Here is a 21,069-nt window from a genome sequence, read left to right on the forward strand (position 1 = left end):
GCAGACACTGTCCTCCCCCCAGGAGGACTCTCCCCTCCCCCATGTTGTTCACCGTCCCTCTCTCCTTGGCATTCTAAGTAAGGACAATCTTCCAAAAAACATCCAACTTTTATTTTCTAAAAGAGTAGGAGTAGGGTACAATTTACGTCATACACAGAATTTTAAAGTCAGATGGGCGAATAATAAACGGAAAAGACTTTGTCCTTCAGTTCAAGGGGTAAAATTGTGGAACAACCTGGGTAGGCAGCTCAAGGAATGTCCAAATATGAAGTTATTTAAAAAGAAACTTAAAGAAATTACTTTTGAAAAATATATTAAGGGGAATGATTTTTGTTCATAAAAAAGGAAGTGTTATTAACTGTACTGTGAACACAATTGTGTAATAATGAAGGTTGTAATATCTTGAATTAAAGAGTTAAAGTAAAGAGGGGTGGGAGATAATAAGTGTTACTTCATCCCACTCCTTTTCGAGCTAATATAAATGTGTTTTGTTATTGTATTGTGTTGTATTGATTGTAATGAGTTTTGTTTATTGTTATGTAATTTTTGCTTACTGCTGAGCACTGTGAATGAAATTAAGCTCGAAACAAAATAAACAAACAAACAAACATTCTGGAGTGTCTGGATCTCCATCCAGTGTTTGGTGACACACAGCAGGACTTTTCCACAGAGTGGCCGTTCCCCTGGCTCTGAGGCTTTTCTAATGTCTGCAAGGAAAGAAAGTCACTGAATCCTGAAACATCATTGATATTAAAGCTGCAGCAGCTTCACCTGTTCAACTCAAAAGCAGAATTTTAATGTCCAAGTAGTGACTGATGTGTAACAGACACTCTACAAAGAGACTGTTAAACTTCATGTTTCAGCTTCAGACACATTAAACTCTGACTTTGTTCACAGATCCAGACTGTTTAGACTCTGACAGACTGACTGACAGTGAAACTGCGTCTCATCAGGATCATGTCATTTATCCTCATTTTGAGAAAAAACATCCAGACCAGAATTTTCACACTGCCTGAGTTCAGCTGGGAGCCAGAGAGAGAAGTGGAGCCCCGGCCTTGGATTGGTCTTCCCCTTATAGACAGTCCCATCAGCCTCCGTCCAATCCGTGGCCAGCCTGAACCTCCTGCTTCACACAGAACATGAGCAGAGAACCCTGACCCAGGAGGGAGGGGGAACACAGAGACACAGAGAGGAGGGGGGCAGATACACAAACACCCTTTAAAAATATCTGGGGTCATAACAGGACATGTGGCTCAGATCTGCTGGGTATTAAATGATATCATCAGGGTATTTCAATACAACATACATGTACGTATAAATTATACATTTCATATATAAGTAGAGAACATAGACTACAGGAGAAACAATGGTCAATGACACGTAGTTATGAAACATTACATGAAAGAAAGGAGAGAAGTGGAGCAGAACTGGGAGCTTGTTCCACATGGTGGAGCTCGGGGTTAAGTAAACCTCTTGCACCCACTGGGTCCGGGTTGTCTCAATCAATCAATGGATCAGCGGTTTTGATTGATGCCCAGTCAGAAACTGTTTTCACCCGTTGAGTCCAGGTTGTCTCATTAGATCAATGGATCATCAGCGACTGATGTCCAACCCCCTCTGCAGGCTTTCCTCTGCCCTCTGGAGCAGCAGCAGCTGTCAGCCAGAGAGCAGATAAAGCAGGACATCCCAGCAGAGGAGGATCAGGAGCATCTGGAGCCATGGAGCTCTTTGTGGACAAACAAATGTAGAGACTGACTGATGATGTTTGAAGCCAGGACCTCCTGTTGATGAGACAGGCTCTTTGAGCAGCTGAGCCACAGCGCCTCCTTCAGCATGGTTTTAGTGCTGCACTACCTGGCTGTCAGATGGACCATCAACCATCAAACCCCCATGAACAGAAAACACCTGACCTGGACCAGTGATGGATCCACTTCCATCAATACTGACCTCCAGCAACCAGCCACACTCCACAGTCCAGACTGTCCTGCTGAGAGAGGAACAGGCTTCTCAAGAGTTTTCCTCCTGGACTCACTGAGCTGATTCACTTCAGTCTGAACCGGCAGAGCTGGTGGAGGAAACAGGGGATGTAGCTCAGTGGTAGAGCGCCTGCTTTGCATGTAGGAGGTCCTGGGTTCAATCCCCAGCATCTCCAGGCTTTATGTCTGACATCAATATCATCGGGCAAATGAATAGAGGCTGAGTGTTAAAATCCATCTCGAAGCAAAGAGCTCTGAACATCCCGGAAGATCCTTCCAGCCAAATAGAACATAGAACTGCTGCCAGCGAAACTGTTGGGGAAATCCTTCTGTTGTTGTCATAAAGAATTTCTGAAAAAATCATATTCAACAAATCAATGTAGAAGTTGTTGAAATCCCTTCTCCTTGTCGTCTCTGCCATGACTGAGAGTAAAACTCCAGCGATCAGCAGCTGATTGAGATCCGAATCTTCCTGAGGTACTGTGACCATTCATGGTAGAAAGTGTGTGTGTGGAGGGTGACATGAGGTGAATCCACCTGCACAGCCTTCCAGCTGGACTGGATTTATAAAGGGAAAGAGCTGCATGGTTTATAAATCAGATGCTGTTTCTGCTTTTGGTGCTGGTAGACTTTTAGTGTGGATCCTCCACAGTGTGTGATCAACGAGGCCCCTGGCCTGCAGAGTCCAACATCTGGTTCCTCCTCCTCTGAGTGAGCAGCATGGAGCCGGAGCTCCTTCAGCAGCTGTGTCACGTTGGTAAAGCCAGGTGTGGCTTCGTTCAGCAGTCTGAACCTGTGCTGACGCTACCTGGTTTCCCTCCACGTCACTGGGGGCCGGTCGCTCCTCCACCAACCAGATCATCACTCTGAATCTGAGGAGGGTTTCCACACTCGTTACCCTCACTTTTAACTGGAATATATCAAACTAATCACATTATTCTCCTCTGGTGGACAGACTTCTTCTTTGACAAAACCTGAAAACAAAAGTGACAATTGAAGGGCTTGTCCGGGAATTGAACCCGGGACCTCCCACACCCAAGATGAGAATCATACTAATGGACCAAAGAGCTGACACATAGGTCATCATAAACCAGGCAGGTGATGAAGCCTCCTGACAGCCTGGACAGTCTTCAGGTCGCTGCCTGAGTGTGTTTCCTCAGCTGGTCCTCGCTGAGCGTCCTCAGGTCCTCCTTTGTCCTCTCTCTGTCACGTCCAATCAGGAGGGAGGCTTTCCTTCAGCTTTTCTCTCATTGTGCTCAGCTCTGTCTAACATCTGGTCCGTGGGCCAAACCATGTCCTCCAGCTCTTCTGTCTGACAACACTGTTTTGGTCTGCTGCCTGAAAATAAGGCCGTTTACACTGCAGAGGCTTCAAGAGGAAACACTGAACTTTCACTGTGTTTTGGTGTCTGTTTACACCACAACAGTGCTGGAGACACTGAAAACACTACTTTTTAGAAACTGCTCCGAGGTGGAACTTTCTGAGAGCTCTCAGGCTCCGTCTCCTTGTTGACAGTGGAAATGCTGCTGCTGGTCATGAACATGAGATCAGACAAACCTCCAACACAAAGTCAGAGAAGCTTCTGGAGTTTAACTCAAAGGGATCCTGGTTGATGAGCAAAGCTGAAAGCTTTGTTGGAGAGTGTAATCATCATTCTAAGGGCTCATCCAGGAACTGAACCCAGGACCGCTCACACCCAAAGTGAGAATCATACTCCTAGACCAACGAGCCGACATGTCTCTGAATTAAAAAGATTCAACTGATTGTCTTGAATCAGTCAGCTGATCAACACTCCTGACCACATCCTGACTGAAGGAAATGAAAACATCAGTCATTAATGACCTGAATAATGGTCAGTTTGACCTCAACCACTTCAAAAAGTCCTCCTGGACATAAATGAGTGTTAAGTGAGCCCAACGGCATGCTGGGAGAGCTGAAGAAGCCACAGTCCTGGGGACTGAGTTCCAGCAGGAGACCAGTCCACCTTCACTCAGCCACGTCTCTGTCAGGAACATCACATCCAGCTCATGGGAGTGAAAGAAGTCATCGAGGAAGATTCTCTCAATGTCAACAGAACCTCAGAGAGTTCTCATACTTGACAACATCAAGATGAAGCACAGCATCTGACCAGGACATGAGTTTTGCCCACAGATTACTTAAAGCACTGTGACCCTCTACTATGAGTATTCAGACCAAATGAAGGATCTATCCTTAGAGCACCTGGACAGAGATTTGAACCCTGGACCCTCAGATTAAAAGTCTGATGCTCTACCATCTGAGCTACCCAGGCCTCAAAAAGGGTCTGTTGTGTCTGTATACCTCTCACTTATGAGTGAGACAGAGCAGACAGCTTTCCTGTCCACCATGCCTGAGAAAGTGGAGCCTTGTCTGACTGACTGACTTTTTTTGATCAGAAATGCTACAGGTTTCTGCCATAAGTTTAATAAGACGATGTACAAGAAGCAGTGTCATGGAAAAATATTTCTCAGCTTTAATTTACATCAAACAAAAAGTGGCACGTCCAGAATGATTCACACACAAGTTGATTCTTCAGCACCATGGACAGCTCTATCAGTCCTTTTCCACTGGTTCTTTCTCAGTCTTAAGGCCTCAGTATGCTCCTCCGTCGCTGCCACGGCGTTCCTACGCCGGCAACCCTACGCCGCTACTGAACATGTCTTGCTTCTGCGTCAAGAGAACACCCTCCTCTGCCAAGCCGCGAGCAGTCACAACAACAATGCGGCTTCCGTAGCTCCGGCTTTACCTAGACATAGATCTATAGACATAGATTTCTAGACATACGTATCTAGACACCGAACATATATCTGCATATATGACATATCTGGCGACACCGGGCTGTCATGGAGGAGTGGTGTGAGCGGAGCATGATAAAATATTGGTGAAACTAATGAGCTTTTGGACGATTAAAGCCGTTTTAGGAGCAGCTATACACATAGCCCCGTCTGCTAACAGTGCTAACACTGCTAACAGTATAGGGATGTGCGCCGCTCAATTTTGGATCTAAATTTCTCCTGAAGCACTGTTCAGATCAGAAAAGCATTCTGTGTGAGTTCTACTTTATTCAACAACAACGCGAAAATGGACCAATCACAGCCCTCGACACGTCGCCTCGACGTGAAGTCACTTTTTTCGGGAGGCGCACGTCAAGCCCCGGCGTAGCCCGTACGCCGTGGCGGCGACGGGAGAGTATACTGAGGCCTTTACTCCACTCGGTTCTCTTTGTTCGGCCTTGGCCCCGGTCGCTTTCCATTATACAGAGTACCGACTTGGTGTGGGTGGAGTCATCATAGCAACGTGACACAATGGACATATGGAGACATACTGCAGACAATCAACCCTGAACATGAATAATATCTGTGTTATGACATGGTCTGTCTTCAGTTAGGGTCAAACACCAATGTAAGAAAAAGACAATGATGATGCTGATTTGTTGACATGATGGCAGGTTTGAACTTTGGGCTTCAGCAGTAAACCACTTGTTAGAGTCACTTGTTGTTTGTGGTAAACTTCTCTTTTGTTCTTTCAAAACCACAAGACTCCAGATGTTAGGTTAACCTACTTTAGTACAGCAATTTATGAAAGTCAGTAAAAATCATTGAACTCTCATCAATCTCCTGTCAAACTTTTAGAAAACTCCATTTCATGAGCTCCTGTGTAAATAAATATGGCCACAAGAGGGCGTTGCTGACATGTGGAGCAGTGGCAGCAGATGATCCAGAATACTTTATTTTAAAATCATGTAAAATAGAGCAACTCCTGGAAACACTGTTTGAGGAAGTGACTTTGAGGAGCAGCATCAGTTTCTTCATCATCCAATCATCTCTGTGCAGCTCCAGAAGGATTTTTACAGATGTTACAGATGTTTGTGATTCTCAGTGGACCACACTGAGTGCAAGAGGTGTCTCAATGTTGATATTATTATAATTTCAACAAATCATAAATCTGATCCTAAATGCAATTATGTTCATATTGAACTTTAATGATGTTTTTTTTCTTTTTTTAAAATCAATCCCTCTGGACCTGGAAGGGATTCTCCTGTAACTCCAAATGGGTGCCATTGGTCAGGGCATCTGGCTGTTACTTGAAAGGTTGGTGATTCAAGTCCACCCGGGGAGGGGAGAGATCCTCCTTCTTGGAGCAATCAGTGTTTCACATCCACTTACCTTTCGTGGTGATGAAGTTTACCAACATGACGCCATGCGAAACTCTGCTCTGGGAGGGAAGAAGCAGGGCCGGCTCTAGGCATAGGCGAAGTAGGCGGCCGCCTAGGGCGCCACGTCCCGAGGGGGGCGCCGCGGTCGTACAAGGGGCGCCAGCGCGCCACGACGCTCTGTGTTCCGTGTGCCCCGCTGTGCAGCGGTCCGACGCACCGCGCTCCTCGTCCTCGGCGCTGCCCGGCACTGATCGGTATTGTTCGGCATCGCTCCTCAGCGCACCCCCCCCCCCCTCCCCCCCCCGCTCAACAAATGTCGGGACCGCTCGAAAAACACGCTCCCAAGGGGCGCTCGTCTCGGGCTCGCCTAGGGCGCCTCTGAAGCCCGGGCCGGCCCTGGGAAGAAGCAATGGCCGACAACCACAGGCGTCAGTTTAGGGAGGGACGGGGGGGACGTGTCCCTCCCACTTTTTGCCAGGGGTATTTTTTTTTCTCCACCACACACAAATCCGTCACGTGTAGCCATTGTAACCCCGGTTATTTTCAGTAGTTTAGAACACTCCGACGCTCCTGAACGCACCATCCGCTAGCGGCAGAGACGCAAACAGACGTTCACGAGGATTTTTTTTTAAAAAGTTCTGCTGCTCTAAATGTGCGTCCAGCCCAGTGGAAGCTCCGCCCAGAGCAGCTCTTTCTTCTGCAGCACCTGTGGTGAGTTTGAAGACTTGGTTGCTCATCTAACCCTGTGATTATCCCATGTTATAAACATCTGCAAGAGGCGGTAGTTTGTTTTGAAAAGTGGATATGACCTGAAGAACTTTACTCTCAACGTGCTAACAGCAACATTTTGAGGCAGTTTGGGATCATTCTAGCAGAACCTTAGCTAGTGTTCATCATCATTAACAGACTGATCGTCCCTGGGGGACCTGCTGCTTTTGAGTAAAAAAAAAATGCGAGTTTTATTGAAAGATATGTGAATAGGGATGAATTTTATATTTTTATATTTGAACTATAATGAGGAAGAATGCATCAAAGATGCTTTAATTCATTAAGGAAACACTATTTATTTTAAGATAAGTTTAAGATAAGATGTGCACACTTTATTGCAGACCTTTATATAAAGATGCCTGCCCCTTGGTTCACATCTCACTGGTCATTTAACAGTGGACATAGAAAACAGAGCTAAACATACTCAGACACTGTCTGCTGTGTCCTACAGGTCCAGATTTCTAGGCTACAAGGTAAAATCTTCTTTTATAAAAGTGCCCAAAACCATTGTCCTGCCGTTCTGAAGCGCTAATGAAGACATGACATCTGTCCTCCTTGTCCGTCCTCCCAGCTGGTCTCTGTGGACATGGCAGACAGTCACACTGCTGAGCCTCTCCTGGGACATCCTGGAGCAGAGCCTCGTCTTCAGACGCCACAGAGCCTGAGGCGTCTCTCTGCTTCACAAGAGAACACTGGACCACCAGCAAGAACCAGGGTCTCCTGATTAAATAAGTACACATTACACTTCCATTGTAACTAGTAATCTGTAACCTGGGAGATGACCTCACCAACTCCGATTTTCTTATTTCTTTCTTTCTTTGTGCAGACGTCGCCTCTTCATTCACCTGTTCTGCAGCTCTGTGTTTATTTCTGTTGATCTCTGCTCCTGGAAAAATAAAATAATGGAAAACCCTCCTGAGATTGATGGTTCTCTGTGTCTGACACGCCCTGGATGTTCAGTAATGTTTGTTCTTGTGTCGATATTTCTTTAATGGTGCCAGAGCATCTTTACCAGGACAGAGATTTGTCAGTATATGTAGATTTGGTGCATTAGCTTGATCAGTCTAAAGTAATCTGAAGGCGTCTGATGGTGATTCTGTGGATTAACAGACTGTCTCCTCTGATGTTGGTTGCTTTTCTTTTTGACATGTTGATTTGTGATCAGGTCTTTCCTCAGATCTTATTAACGAGAGAAGGAGACAGAATGACTGCCTGTACGCAGGTTGTACAGGAGGCAGTGAACGCAGCACAGCAGAATCAACCCTTCCATGAAACACCAGAGAGCAGGAGAGGAAGAGGTCACGTCAGAGTTTGGCTCCAATAATTAAAGCTAATAATAATCGTAATAAATGTTTCCAGCCTCCCAACAACAAAGGTAAGATAATAAGGCTTCATGTTGTACTTCCTCTGCTGATTCACCAGGTTTTTGTGGTAAACTTGACAAGGCTTCATCAGACTGATCACTGTGGTGTTTTTGTTGTGGACTGCGTGTTTTTTTGTAATTTTTCCATTTACTCTCGGAGTTGCTACGTGTTAAAATGTTCGATTTGAGTGGAAATGGATGGTTATGGTTGAAATAAAGATTCATCCAGTCACAGATATTATATGTTCTGGTAACAGCCTGTGTTCTAATGTAACTCCAACTACCCTCTAGTGACCTGAGGTTTAGTCTTTTATTCTAAATGCTTGAACCTCATTCCTATTTGTGATGAATAGAGTTCAGTGGTTTGTTTATGTCCTGTACTTGAGCTGTAAATCCTGTTGACAAGTAGATGATATAACTGACATGTAGCTGATTTAACCATGAAGTTCAATTCATGTGTAATTCATTCATATGAAAGTTTCAGGCCAGAGGATTTTATTCAAAACATGACAATTGCCTACAGTGTGAAATAATTCTCAGCATCTTAAGATAGCCATACCTAAAGTAAAATCAGTTACAGTCATCATCTCAAGCACCTCTCTAAAGCAGTGGTGACTGGTCATAAGGGGCAGGTGGAGCACAGCGCCACCAGGAGGCACCAGAAAGGACTGTAGGCAAAATGTTATAATTTCTTTAAGATTAACTGAAATATCTGTGCTGCTTCAAAGAGACCGAGCAGTTTTTTTCCACAGGTGGGGCTCAGACTGCAGCGTCATCTCCAAACTGAGAGCTGATTGGCTGCCGCCGATGTAGGCGGGTCCTGATTAGTGATTGACAGGGAGCGCGACAGTTCAGGGCCGCTAAAGCGAAAGCTAAAGCTAACAATCGGAAATCAAAATGAATGAAAGTCATTGAAAAGTTTATCCAAAAGAAGAACCGCCTTGCGCCTTTCTTTTAAAGTGAGTCCTCAGCTTTGGCGAGTGAAAGCACATACTTATTGTCAGTCTTTTTACACACATACGCATGCACACAGCTCCAAAGTGCGTTTTGCCAGTAGTTGTCCCCCCCACTTTTCAAAACAAACTGACGCCCAACAACAAAGAGAACTCCCTGCTGTGAGATCACTTCAATTCTCCCAGTTCGTCTCTCAGACAAAATTTATTGTTTTATTTTTATTTTGTGTTTAAATGAGGTATTTTTCTCTGGAAAGAGCTTTGAGAGTTTTCTCATTACAATTCTCAGTCACAACAGTCCAGCTTGGTGGTCTGTCTATAAGCTACCGGGGATGTAGCTCAGTGGTAGAGCACATGCTTAGCATGTATGAGGTCCTGGGATCAATCCCCAGTATCTCCAAGCTTTATGTCAGTGAATGACTGTAAAACATCAGCAGAGGAACTCACTCCAGCTCAGCATCAACTCTTCCAGCTCTCCACTGACAGTCATTCAGCAGCAGAGCTCTGGAGAAGATCAGTCTTCATTCTGGTTCTCAGGAAGCACGAACCCAGGTCAACAATGACTTCAGTCTGGACACTGGGGGACAGTCCACCCACAGCCTTCAGTCTGGACACTGGGGGACAGTCCACCCACAGCCGGTCTTCACCCAGCAGCAAATTGTTAATGATCTCTGGAGCTCTGCAGATACAGAGGCCTGGAAGATGACCCAGGTTTAGTGATGTTGGCTAAAAACTTCCTCATCACAATGTAAAGACTCCTGAGGACACTTTAAAACAGCTCCAAAAGAGGACTGGAGCGGGACTTTAAAGAGCTTTCAGGCCTCGGCTTCATTCATTTTCTTTAAAGAGGATATTTCTGTCTGGGCTGAACTCGCCATTAGATCAGGCAGTTGTGAAGTTTCTTCTTCCCCCAACCTCTCAGTATGAACAGTGACCAGGTGGGGGCAGCATTACGCTGATCCAGCGTCCAGCCTGCCGGAAGTCAGTAGAAGAAGAAGCTGCAGCTGCAGTTGATGCCAGTCCTGGTCTGACACGTGCTGGTCCAACAAGGATCCAGACTCAGTAAAGGTCCAACTCTTTAAACTTTGTGTTCAGTGCGGTTAAAGTGAGTTTTCCAGGAAGCTCCGGATTGATTCCTGTCGGTTTTTAACATCTGCTTTTAGCAGCAGCAGAGACGCTACAGGAAGTGGGGCACCAGTTAACACGGAGACCAGTTAATCCGAAACCCCCGCGAGCAGCGTCCTGCTGCCAGAGGAAGAAAGTGAAGCTCTTGGATTGGAGGAGAAAATAAGTCCTGATAAGGTGGAAATATTGCTGGAAGCTGCTGGAGAAGCTGAACCACAGCCACGGAGCTGCAGCTCCTTCAAAGCCACGTTTCTGGAGGGTTTCCGGTGAGCTAGCTGCATGCTAACAGCTAATTAGCACGTGTTGACCTTGAGAATGAAAGCAGTGACCTGGTGAAGCTGTTTCCAGCCTTAAATCAGGCTGCAGGGAGTTTAAAGTGAAGCAGTGTTGTATATTTAGTGTGTTGATGCTGCTGCTGGCCTCAGTAAACTGCTTTATCAGGATCTACAGACTAGATTCAGTCAGGATGAAGAGAAATGTGAAGAAATGCTGTTAAAATGTGAAATGGTTTGATATGAGCTTCATATGTTGGTGTGGAGAGAAATGTGAGAGTGAATCAGTAGATGTGGAGCAGGGAGTGAATCTTGTTGAGACTGTTCCTCCAGTCACTCCTGCTCTTCATCATCATCCTCCTCTCCTCAGGCCCTGGATCTCCACTGCCTCCATCCTGGTCTTCATGTCCTCCAGCCCCTTGGTCTCCTCCGTCCTGCTGGGATCCAGGGTGCTGGTAGGAACTTGATGCTCTCACCAACTGTTCAGATCAGCCTCCTCAATAGAAAGAGCGTCCAGGAGGAAGCAGGGAGTCTCTACCTGGTTCCTGTCTTCTTCTGATCAGCAGCTCTCATTTTTTCTGGAGGATCAGGTCTGGGTCCTCTGTCCATATCAGAGCTCTGTGGGTTTTGTAGAGTTGAGAGTGAATCCAGCCCCGGCTGAGCTTCTAGTGCTTCTAGAGGAAAGCAGCAGCTTTGTTCAGGGCCAGAGTCCTGGTGGAAATGAAGTCTGGCTGCTCAGCTGCTGTGAAGTCAAAGCTTTGATGAGCTTTCAGTCGTCTTTCCATCAATGAAAGCAGGATTTTAGTGGAAACCTTCACTCATGTTTTAGTGTGTCAAACAGAAGAGTGTTGAGAGAAGTGAGCGGAGATCCCTCCTCACCCTGTTCTTCCAGATGCAGTTCACTCATCCTGCATCAGAGCTACTAGATCCAGGAGCCTCTTCTTCTGGAGAAACTTTTGATTTAGTTCTCAGTCCAAACAAAGTGAGACATTTCAGCTGAGAACAAGTTGAACAAAGGTAAATCCTTCAGCAGATCCTTTGCAGGTGATGATCAGCAGCTCTTTGGCTTTTACTCTACAGCTGTCTTGTAGTTTTCTTCTCTGAAAGGTTTTTCTTCCAAAAAGCAGCTGATCAACATGTTGAGGAGACAAAACTCTGCTCTGAAGGCACAGTGTCTCCTGGTGCTGAATCCAGGCTCAGAGGGTCCACTGGGACCAGGTTTAGCCAGGAGGGAGACTCAGTCCTCACACTGATCAGCTGATTGTTCATGAACTGATTCACTGCTCTCTAACACTGAATCACACACTTCCCACAGAAGGGAAACACACACCTGGTCCAGGGTTTGAACCTGAGACGCCGTCACCAGGTCAGGCTGATCAGCAGAAGAGTGAAGAGGTGGTTCTGAAGCTGTGGCTCTGGGCCCTTCTGCAGGTCATTAAAACAAATGTCACTATTTTAATAATAAAGCAGCAGCTGATCTGTTCTTCATGAACAACAGTGTTTCTACCACAGATACTGAAGCAGAATGTGATCTTAGTGTCTGGTCCCACAGCTCTCAGCCTCGTGTTGGACACTCTGGAAAGTTGATCTCTCTCCTCATCACTGAGGAACGGCAGCTTCTTGAAGCTGGTGTCTGAGGCAGAGGCTCTCTGCAGGACATATGGCTGCTGGAGCTCCTGGGACATGGTCTGCTTCATCTCTCTGACTGAACCGGAGTCTTCCTCTGAGATCATGCAGCGCTCCAATCACTGAGCTGTGAGAGGAGCAGTCATAGACACTGTGGCTGCTCTTCCTCACATGATGGTCGTGGCTCTTTCCACTGGTCCAGGAGTTGAACCAAGTCTTCAGCTGCTGATGTCTTCTTCACATCGTCTGTCTGGAGGGATTTTATCTGGCGGTCCAGAGGATGTAGCAGCTGGAGAAAGCCGTCATTCTGGACCACACTGTGAGCTCTCATATCTTTACAGATGAAATCTGAAACGGCGTCTGTTCTCCTCACTGCTCTTTCTGAGGCTCTGCTCAGTGTTTCTGGAGAGAAACTGGTTAAAGCTGGCGTGACGTCGGAGCCAGCATGGGGGTCGAGTCCCTGCTGCTGCTTCAGTTTGTTGTTTCCCGAGTATTTTAACTCCCACTGGCTCTGTTTGCTGACGGCTGAGTTTTGTCTGTGAAGCCGTCTTTCCTTCCAAATCCCAAATATTTCCACTCCGCCGCTTTCTCTCACATCCTCCTCATTTGTGTGGACTTGGGGTTGGAGCAGGGCCCCCAGACTGCAGCTGCTGCTCAGAGCCTTGTAGCAGAGCAGCACACTGCTCCACCGGGTCGCCACATGGTAGAGAGCTGCTGGTTCTTCAGCTTCTCTTTGAGGACACTGCTGGCTGTGGTCCTGATGCCATGTGCTTCACTCTCCCAGGAGGCGTGTGACCATCAGGAGCTTCAGACCGGCTGCTGAGGCCAGGTGGACCGTGTGTGTGAAGCAGCAGGTGTGTGTTGAGCTGCTCTAGATAATTTAGATATGTGTGTATGAACAAACACATTAGCAGCTCAGCACTGTGTGTGTGTGGCTGGTTGGAAGCAGTGAAGGATAGGCTCCGCCCCTCTGACCCCGTGTTGTGTGTGAGCAGGTTCAGAGTGAAAGGCCGGTGTTTCCCACAGTTCCTGTCTCAGACTGGAGGACTTGTGTAGGTGTGTGTCCTGCTGAGGAGGTTGTTTCCTGCTCTGCTGACTGGCTGAGGGCTGTTAGTCCATTGGGAACCATCTTCCTGCAGGTTCCAGCAATGAGGGCCACTAATGTCCACATGGAGCCTTTTGTTGTTTCAGTTAGTTGTTTTTGTGCAGCAGGTGGTTAGAGCTGTTGCTCGGGGGCACTCCAGAACTGTCCAGGTGGCTGTTAGCTGGCTAAGAGTCAACCGGGTTCCTGGGCTCGGTGCTTAATCCATCCCGCCACCAGCCTGCATGAAGACCAGGCTGAGAGAGTCAGAGAGTATTGGTTCAGCAGGCAGCAGAGGATTATGGGCCATATTAAAGCAGCTCTCATCTGGTCGGCAGAGTGGAAAACCTCTTGGTCTTTGTCTCTGATATATATACTGTATTTGAAATGAAATAAGAAGTCGCCCATGCGTGTTTGAGCTGATGTAGTGTAGAAAAAGGTTTTAATCATTTTGTTAGAAATGTAGAGTATTATATTAATATTAATTTAAATAAAATAAAATTATGTAATATGTTATTAATATAAATATTTTATTAATATTCCTTTAAAAAAGATTAAATTTTCTTTTTTCGTTAGCTGGAAACCCTCGGGGGGGGGGGGGGGGGGGGGGGGGGGGGGGGGGGGGGGGGGGGGCGGATTTATTGAAAATACAGAAAACATGTTCATACTCCTTCTATGAATGTCGACCTTTTATTTACTTCACTGAAAATGGATGAAATGATGCTGTTTCATGAAAATGATTTTTGTTTCACACATCATTTAAAGTGACTTAAATAACCCGTGTTACACAACACAGTCAGAAAAATTGTTTATGTGCTTATGCCATTATTAATAAATAACGCATGACATTTTTTCTCAGCACATCCACATTATACATCGAGCATGGAGATCCACGCAGGGCGACCCCTGCTGGACATTTTTTGGAACTACTTTTATGAAGTCAGAAGCCAGAAAAATTGAGTTTATCATCTAACAATCAGTGGCAAAGAGCAATAAAGCAGAGTTAACGGATGTGTAGCAGTAAAATAACTATTATGGGATGTTTACAGTACTGACAGGAGGTTTGAATACGAGGTTATTCTGCTGCTGGGCTCATTTCTACATTAATCAACTTATGTCAAGACTGTGGAATTGAACTGTGCTCATACTCAGTAGGTTTGGATTAATTTACTGATTGATTTCTTCATTTTAAACTTGACTTTGCAAGAAATAAAGTACTTTTATTCAAATAAGAATAATTTGCTTATATTTAGTATTTTTCACTTATTATTGGGAAGTATAAAATCTGATTTCAAGTATTTTTCTATCTACCAGGATGATTCATGTTATTTTAACCCATTTGGATTCTTACCTGGACAGTCTTTTTCAGGTTAAAAATCTTATATTAATATTTGTTATATCTTATATTTGAACTACCCTGTTTGCAGTGTACAGAGAGAGAGATGATCACACTAAAACAATTTCCTTGAGATAAAAAGAGAAAAAAACAACTAAAATGGATTAGATTAATGTATTTTAGTGACTGTGTTCCCTTGGAGGGTGACCACCAGCTGGACAGGCCCAGCCACCACGGAGTCCTGGTCGGGCCTCCAGAGCTCCTCAGTGACTTGTCTGATCTCCCCGTCGTCACTGAGGAGCTCCACGATGTCGTCCTGGTCCTCTTTGGGGACGGCCCCCACCACCGTGATGGCCAGGCTCCGTCCCTCCATTTCCTGTGAGACAAAGAGCAGAAGTCAGTCTCCACTCAGAAAGGAACAGCAGACAGTCAGAAAGACTGAGGACAGAAGAACCTGGAAGCTGGTGTGGCTGGAGGAATGCAGCTGGGGGCCGAAGTCATTCACCACCATCTTGAGGTGAGTGATGACGATGGTGGCCCCCAGCTGCAGAGGGGGGAGGACGGCCTCCCTCCACAGGACCACCGGCATGGTGGTTCCATCCTGTGGATGAGACATCAGTGTCTCAGTGTCAGGGTCAGGTTGTCTCTGTCTGTCCCTCTGAGTGAGGGAGTGAGTGTTCCACAGTGAAGCAGTCAGTAGGAACCAAACTGTAACTAACCTCCTTCAGGCTGATCCTGTGGAGAGGGGGGGCTCCTCTCCCTCCTCTCTTCGTCATGGTGGTTCCAGGATCTGAGGAACAAGAGGAGGAGAGTCAGAATAGTGTTTCTGGTGTCAGGTTGAAGCTGCTGGCTGAGGGAATACGTCCCTCCTCCACCTCTCCCTCCACCGTCAGGAACCCGGTCTGGTGTTGTCTCTCAGACAGTGCAGTCTTCCTGGAGGGGGGGTGGAGCAGGGCTTTAGCAGCCTCTAAGACCGCACTGTCTGGTGCCAGCGGAGAGGTGGTAAAAACCTGGTGCCCTCTGTGATGTTCAGGAGAAATGGCCCCTGAGGGCACAGCCCGTCATGAAGAAGGTCTCCCCCACTTTGATCCTCTGAGCGAATTGATCAAAGATGGTGATCGTGGTGTAACAGCAGTAATTATATTAGTCTTCACGACTCCGGCAGTGATCCCGGGGCTGTCGACACTCAACCAAGAGATGATTCTCTTCTGCTCCTTTGCAGCCACCACCAGGATCTTGAGTGGTGGTGGCTGGCGGCTGGGGTCGGGATGGTTGATTGTTCTTCTCAGTGACATTCTGCAATGATGAAACAGAAGAAAGATTAGTGGACACACTCAGAACTCGGTGATCATGACAGTTTTCAGTATTCTTCACTTTCCTCATCTTCACTGAACACACTGAAGCTGGATATTTACACAGTATCTGTTTAGAAAAACACTGGAGCTTCAACACTCACTACAGGATGAATCAGTATTGATCAGTGATGGACTCAGACTCTCTGACATTATCTCTACTCTATCAGCTGTTTGACTCAGAGGCTGCTCAGTGAACACACTTTACACTTTATGATGAGGATGGCATTAAAATACTACAACACACACACACACACACACGCACGCAGCTTAAAGGCACAAAATCAACATTTCTTCTGGAATTTTCTAGTTATACTTATTGTTTTAGTGTTTAACTACAGCATCAGACACTCCACATACTGAGTACTTATTTGATCCCATTGTGAATAAGTTAACAAAATGAGCAAATCTTTTCTCTCACAACTCTTTGGGAGTCGTCAGACTCTCTGAGAAGAGCAGTGTGTGTTTTTTGGTATTGATAACAAAGTCATCCAGTCTGGTCAGCTGGGTGGACCTGAATCGGATGTGCTTCAGATCCCACTGACTCTTCTCCATCATGCCTTGGGTGTGGTTGTCCCTGGTTCTGTTCTGTGACGTAAAACACATAACAGCAGTGATTAATTTGTGTCCTGAAAAAGACATGTAATTTATAACATAATATTAAAAATTACTTGTTTGCAGGTTCGTCAGTCGGTTGAATGTTTTGGTGTCGTCCTCACACACTTTGCCTTTTCCATGTCTCCCAAGGTCACCTTTTTCATAAAACAAAAGTTAGTACCTGCCACTTGTGAAAAAGTATAACAGGTAACATCTTTTGGAAGATAGCCACAAAGAGCTTGCTTTTTTATGCAAAACTAACCAAGCATGATCCCACTCCATGATCCTGCAGGAGGAAGTAGGCGCTTGTTGAGGTGCTGAGTGAATCTCCTGGAGAAGTAGATGTTGGGCTCCCCAGTGACATCAAGGACAACTCTGGAAATGATTTTTTTCGTATCTTTTCCTAAAGTTATTGTTGCCTTTGATTCCCTGGAATTAAATATTTTCCATGTTGAGTTTGGAGACTTTGAAGTGGCGTAAACATGGTGGAAAACACTTTAGCAACAGTGGGTTGTATTTTTTGTAAATTTTTTGTACATTCTAACATGTTTCAGCTCAGACCTTGTCACATTCACTGGATTACGGTCAGCCCTTGAAGACACAGTAAGTGTACAGGAATGCAGTCCTACAATAATAAACTTATAGTAATCACTTTGTTACTGCAGTCAAACAGTGCTTCAGTTGTTTCTGAAATGTATAAGTAAATACGTAAATGTAGTACTTCAGTCACAGCCTGTTATTTTCCGTTCAGTCCTCTTCACTGGAGTGGCTCGTGACCGATTCATCGACCCGGATCTGTTTCCTCGTGAGAAAGGCTTGCTCATTTTTGTAGTGTTTTTCAACATTGTCGGCCATGAATAGACTAGAAAACGCCACAGCAGCACTTTGCATCATTTGGTCGAGCTCCTCCAATGTGCTTGCTGTGGTGAGAAGCCCATAAACATGCATGGCAAGGTGGTCGTGTTTCTGTGCACTGCAGGAAAAAAGCCAAAGAAATTTGACTAGTGTGTCATCCAGATAAGTATTTGTTTAGTGGTTAAGCAGGAGGATCACACATACAGAAGGTGTTTTGCATTATAATTGCTAAAAGATAATGTCAGGCAGCACTGTTAATACAACTTTGCCAACATGTACTTCACAGAATAAAAGGACAGGATATATTTAGGAAATATTTATATTATAGGTATATTTAGGTGTGCTGATACATCGATTATTAGATTAATCGCGATGCGACACGTAATGATTCGATTACGATTCATAAATATTCAAAATCGATTATTTTTCATAATGACTTAACGCCAGCAGCACGGACGCCACTTGCGGAACCAAAGTATTGTTCCTACACTCCACCCGGACATCTGTCGTGACGGACTGGTTAATATGGCGAGAGCTAGCTCTGTAGCCACAGTCACAGAGCGTGAGATTCATTCTTCTGGATTTAAAACTAGTGCTGCTTTGGCTAAAGAGAAAATCCTTCGAAGTTCTTGTCCACAACATCTTCATCTGACAAATATTCGTCCATTTTACACTACACTGGAAAAAAATGCCCCGTGTGTAGCCTCAAGTAGCCCCGGAAACAATGAGCTGTACTGCGCATGGCACGCGGGAGCCGTAAACAAAGTTTTCAGTTTAGAGGTCAACGAAACAACTAAAACATTTATCTCTGTAATAAGCTTGAAAGAGGTCCAGAGGCGTTTGGCAGCGTGAGGATGTTTATTACAAGAGCAGGGATCAGAAACATGCGTTAGCATCGGCAGTCTAAAAAACACACACAACAACACTGCAGCTCCCGTAGCTCCCGCTGACGTCCCACTACCACCTAGACATATAGACATAGATATCTAGATGTAGGTGTCTAGATACATGTGAACGCCAAGTAGTACATTCAAATCGAACATATATCTGCATATATGACATATCTGCTGTTGTTTGCACTTAAGGGAGGTAACTGTTGATCTGCTGTCAATAGGAGCAGCTTGTTGTTGTATTGGCTTTTTAGGCCACAGCTACAGGCACAAAGTTTATGCCATGGTTGCTGATGGACCACTTGACATCAATAAAAAATACTTTTTTTGGATTTTGGCGCAGTGGTTAGCGCTCTTGCCTCACAGCAAGAAGGTCTTGGGTTCAAATACCGGCCGGGGCTCGGGCCTTTCTGTGTGGAGTTTGCATGTTCTCCCCGTGTGTGCGTGGGTTCCCTCCGGGTACTCCGGCTTCCTCCCACGGTCCAAAAACATGCATGGTAGGTTAATTGATCACCCTAAATACCCTAGGTATGAATGTGTGAGTGAATGGTTGTTTGTCTATATATGTCAGCCCTGCGACAGACTGGCAAACTGTCCAGGGTGTACCCCGCCTTCGCCCACAGCAGCTGGGATCGGCTCCAGCCAGCCGCGACCCTGAAAGGGATAAAAGCGGCAGAAAATGAATGAATGATTACTTTGATTTCTGTGTACTGAGGAATAGCTGTACATTGTTTAAAAGATTGAAGTGGGCACGAAGTGAAAGGAAAAAAAGATGCACAAAAAATTGCGATGATCGTTTTTATCATTAATATCGTGATAATTGTTGAATAATCGAATCGTAGAACCCTCAATCGTAATTGAATCGAATCGTGAGGTGCCGTAGATGGCACACCCCTAATATTTAGGTAGAAAGCTAATATTAAATGACAGCAAAACAATTTGAGATCAAGAAACCGCTTTGATATGACACCATCACGACTGCAGTGGGTCTCCACAGTAGTGCATCTGGAGCGCATGGAGCATCTATCACGACCAACTCTGAGCTGCAGAGGAACTATCGCTGCTGCAATCAAAGAAGTCACAGATGGAATGTCTAACTTCTTCGACACCAGGAACATGATGGCTGCCTGCGACCCCCGCCACGGCCGCTACCTGACCGTGGAGGCCGTGTTCCGCGGGCGGGTGTCCATGAAGGAGGTAGACGAGCAGCTGCTGAATGTGCAGAACAAGAACAGCAGCTACTTGGTAGAATGGATCCCCAACAGCGTGAAGACGGCCGTGTGCGACATCCCACCACGCGGCCTCAAGATGTCCGCCACCTGCATCGGGAACAACACGGCCCTCCAGGAGCTCTTCAAGCGCATCTCGGAGCAGTTCACCGCCATGTTCCACCGCAAGACTTGAGCTGACAAACTGGGATGGAAGCTGTTAGCCTGGTGGAGGGAAAGTGCAGCAGTAGGCACGCTAAAACGCTTATTTCCACTGAAAGCAATCCTAAAAATCCCTTTGAACGCCATTGATTCTATAGAATGTACGGCTCATTGGTGCAGTGTCCAGTCTGCTCCACATCAAATTCAAGATGTTGGAGGTATTGGTCTTTTTTATAGCAGTTCACAAACATGAAAACATTCCCGTTTCAACCTTCTCGGTTGGACACCTGTCGCGTTTTCCTCATCAGAGCTGAAGCTGTTCTGCGAGTTTGTTTCCAAACTGCACCACATGACGAGCATCGCTGAGCTAGTTTTACTGTTCAGATCCTATTTTCCATGATACGGAGTTCTTGGTCTGCCGCTTCGCTCACCGAAAACATTTTATTTTGGTGGGGTAAGCGAGACTAAAACAGGGTATCATTGGTAATATAGCATCAAAACAGTAAAACAAGGTCGGAGTGTAATTGATGGAAGATAATTAATGCGATAGTGAAAGTGCCAGTGGAAAAAAAAGACAGAAATGAATCTGTTTCTTCATGTAAATTCAGTTCACCTCATGATCAGCAGGTGTTTGATGAGCTTTATTAATTTATGGAACTCTTTTTTTTTTTTTCCTTTGACGTGTTCAGCGGTGCGTTTCATATCTCCAAGATATTCATCGTGACTTTAATTTAATGTAAATGTCCTGTATCGACCTGTCAGGTGTGCATGAAGGCTCTGGGTGGAGCTGCCTTGGTTTTTTTTTTGTTGTTTTTTTGTTTTTTCTGGCCCCCTCGATCCGATCCATGATGCAGGATTGACTCCCCGTGACGGGGAAAAGCAGCTGTGTGCTGTGATGAAGTGCATTTAGAGCAAGATGGACGCCTTTCAATCAAGACAAATGATTTTTTTTCCATCCCTCAATGAATCACTGAGAAGTTCATCTGTGGAGAACATGAGGAGGACATCCAGCCTGTGCAGGAGACGCCACCCGAGGAAACAGCAGAACTCAGAGCGCCAAACCTCAGATGGCAGCTTATTTTTGTCCTGTAGTTTTCAAAGATTTATGACACTGTTGTTTTAGCTATTTATTTATTTATTTATTTTTTTTTATCACCCTCCTTCTCGGCCTTGGCCCGAGCAAATGTCAATCAGCGGTGAAAGGCAGAACCTGATGCTTTCCTGAGCAGCCAATAATGAGGAGTGTCTGGTTTTAACTCTGGCTTTAACGCAACAAATTGCTCAGTCAACTAAATTAAAGGTCTTGTTGCAAAAAAGACACAGTGGTGATA

General features: G+C 45.6%; 1 protein-coding gene and 3 non-coding genes across 4 annotated transcripts; 3 read left to right on the forward strand and 1 right to left on the reverse strand.

Annotated features, from left to right (window-relative positions):
- The first annotated feature begins 2,080 nt into the window (after window positions 1-2,080).
- On the forward strand, window positions 2,081-2,152 carry trnaa-ugc (transfer RNA alanine (anticodon UGC)). Its single transcript has one exon. It is a non-coding gene; the product is annotated as a tRNA-Ala (tRNA).
- Window positions 2,153-4,193: 2,041 nt separating this feature from the next.
- trnak-uuu (transfer RNA lysine (anticodon UUU)) lies at window positions 4,194-4,266 on the reverse strand. The gene has a single exon. It is a non-coding gene; the product is annotated as a tRNA-Lys (tRNA).
- Window positions 4,267-9,562: 5,296 nt separating this feature from the next.
- Window positions 9,563-9,634, forward strand: trnaa-agc (transfer RNA alanine (anticodon AGC)). Its single transcript has one exon. It is a non-coding gene; the product is annotated as a tRNA-Ala (tRNA).
- A 9,823-nt stretch (window positions 9,635-19,457) lies between these two features.
- Window positions 19,458-19,772, forward strand: LOC115384267 (tubulin beta chain-like). The gene has a single exon (XM_030086599.1). It carries the CDS (start codon window positions 19,458-19,460, stop codon window positions 19,770-19,772), a length of 315 nt encoding a protein of 104 aa, XP_029942459.1.
- Window positions 19,773-21,069: the final 1,297 nt, after the last annotated feature.

This window comes from Salarias fasciatus (genome assembly GCF_902148845.1).
Source record: "Salarias fasciatus chromosome 23 unlocalized genomic scaffold, fSalaFa1.1 super_scaffold_20, whole genome shotgun sequence".
Classification (NCBI taxonomy): Eukaryota; Metazoa; Chordata; class Actinopteri; order Blenniiformes; family Blenniidae; genus Salarias; species Salarias fasciatus.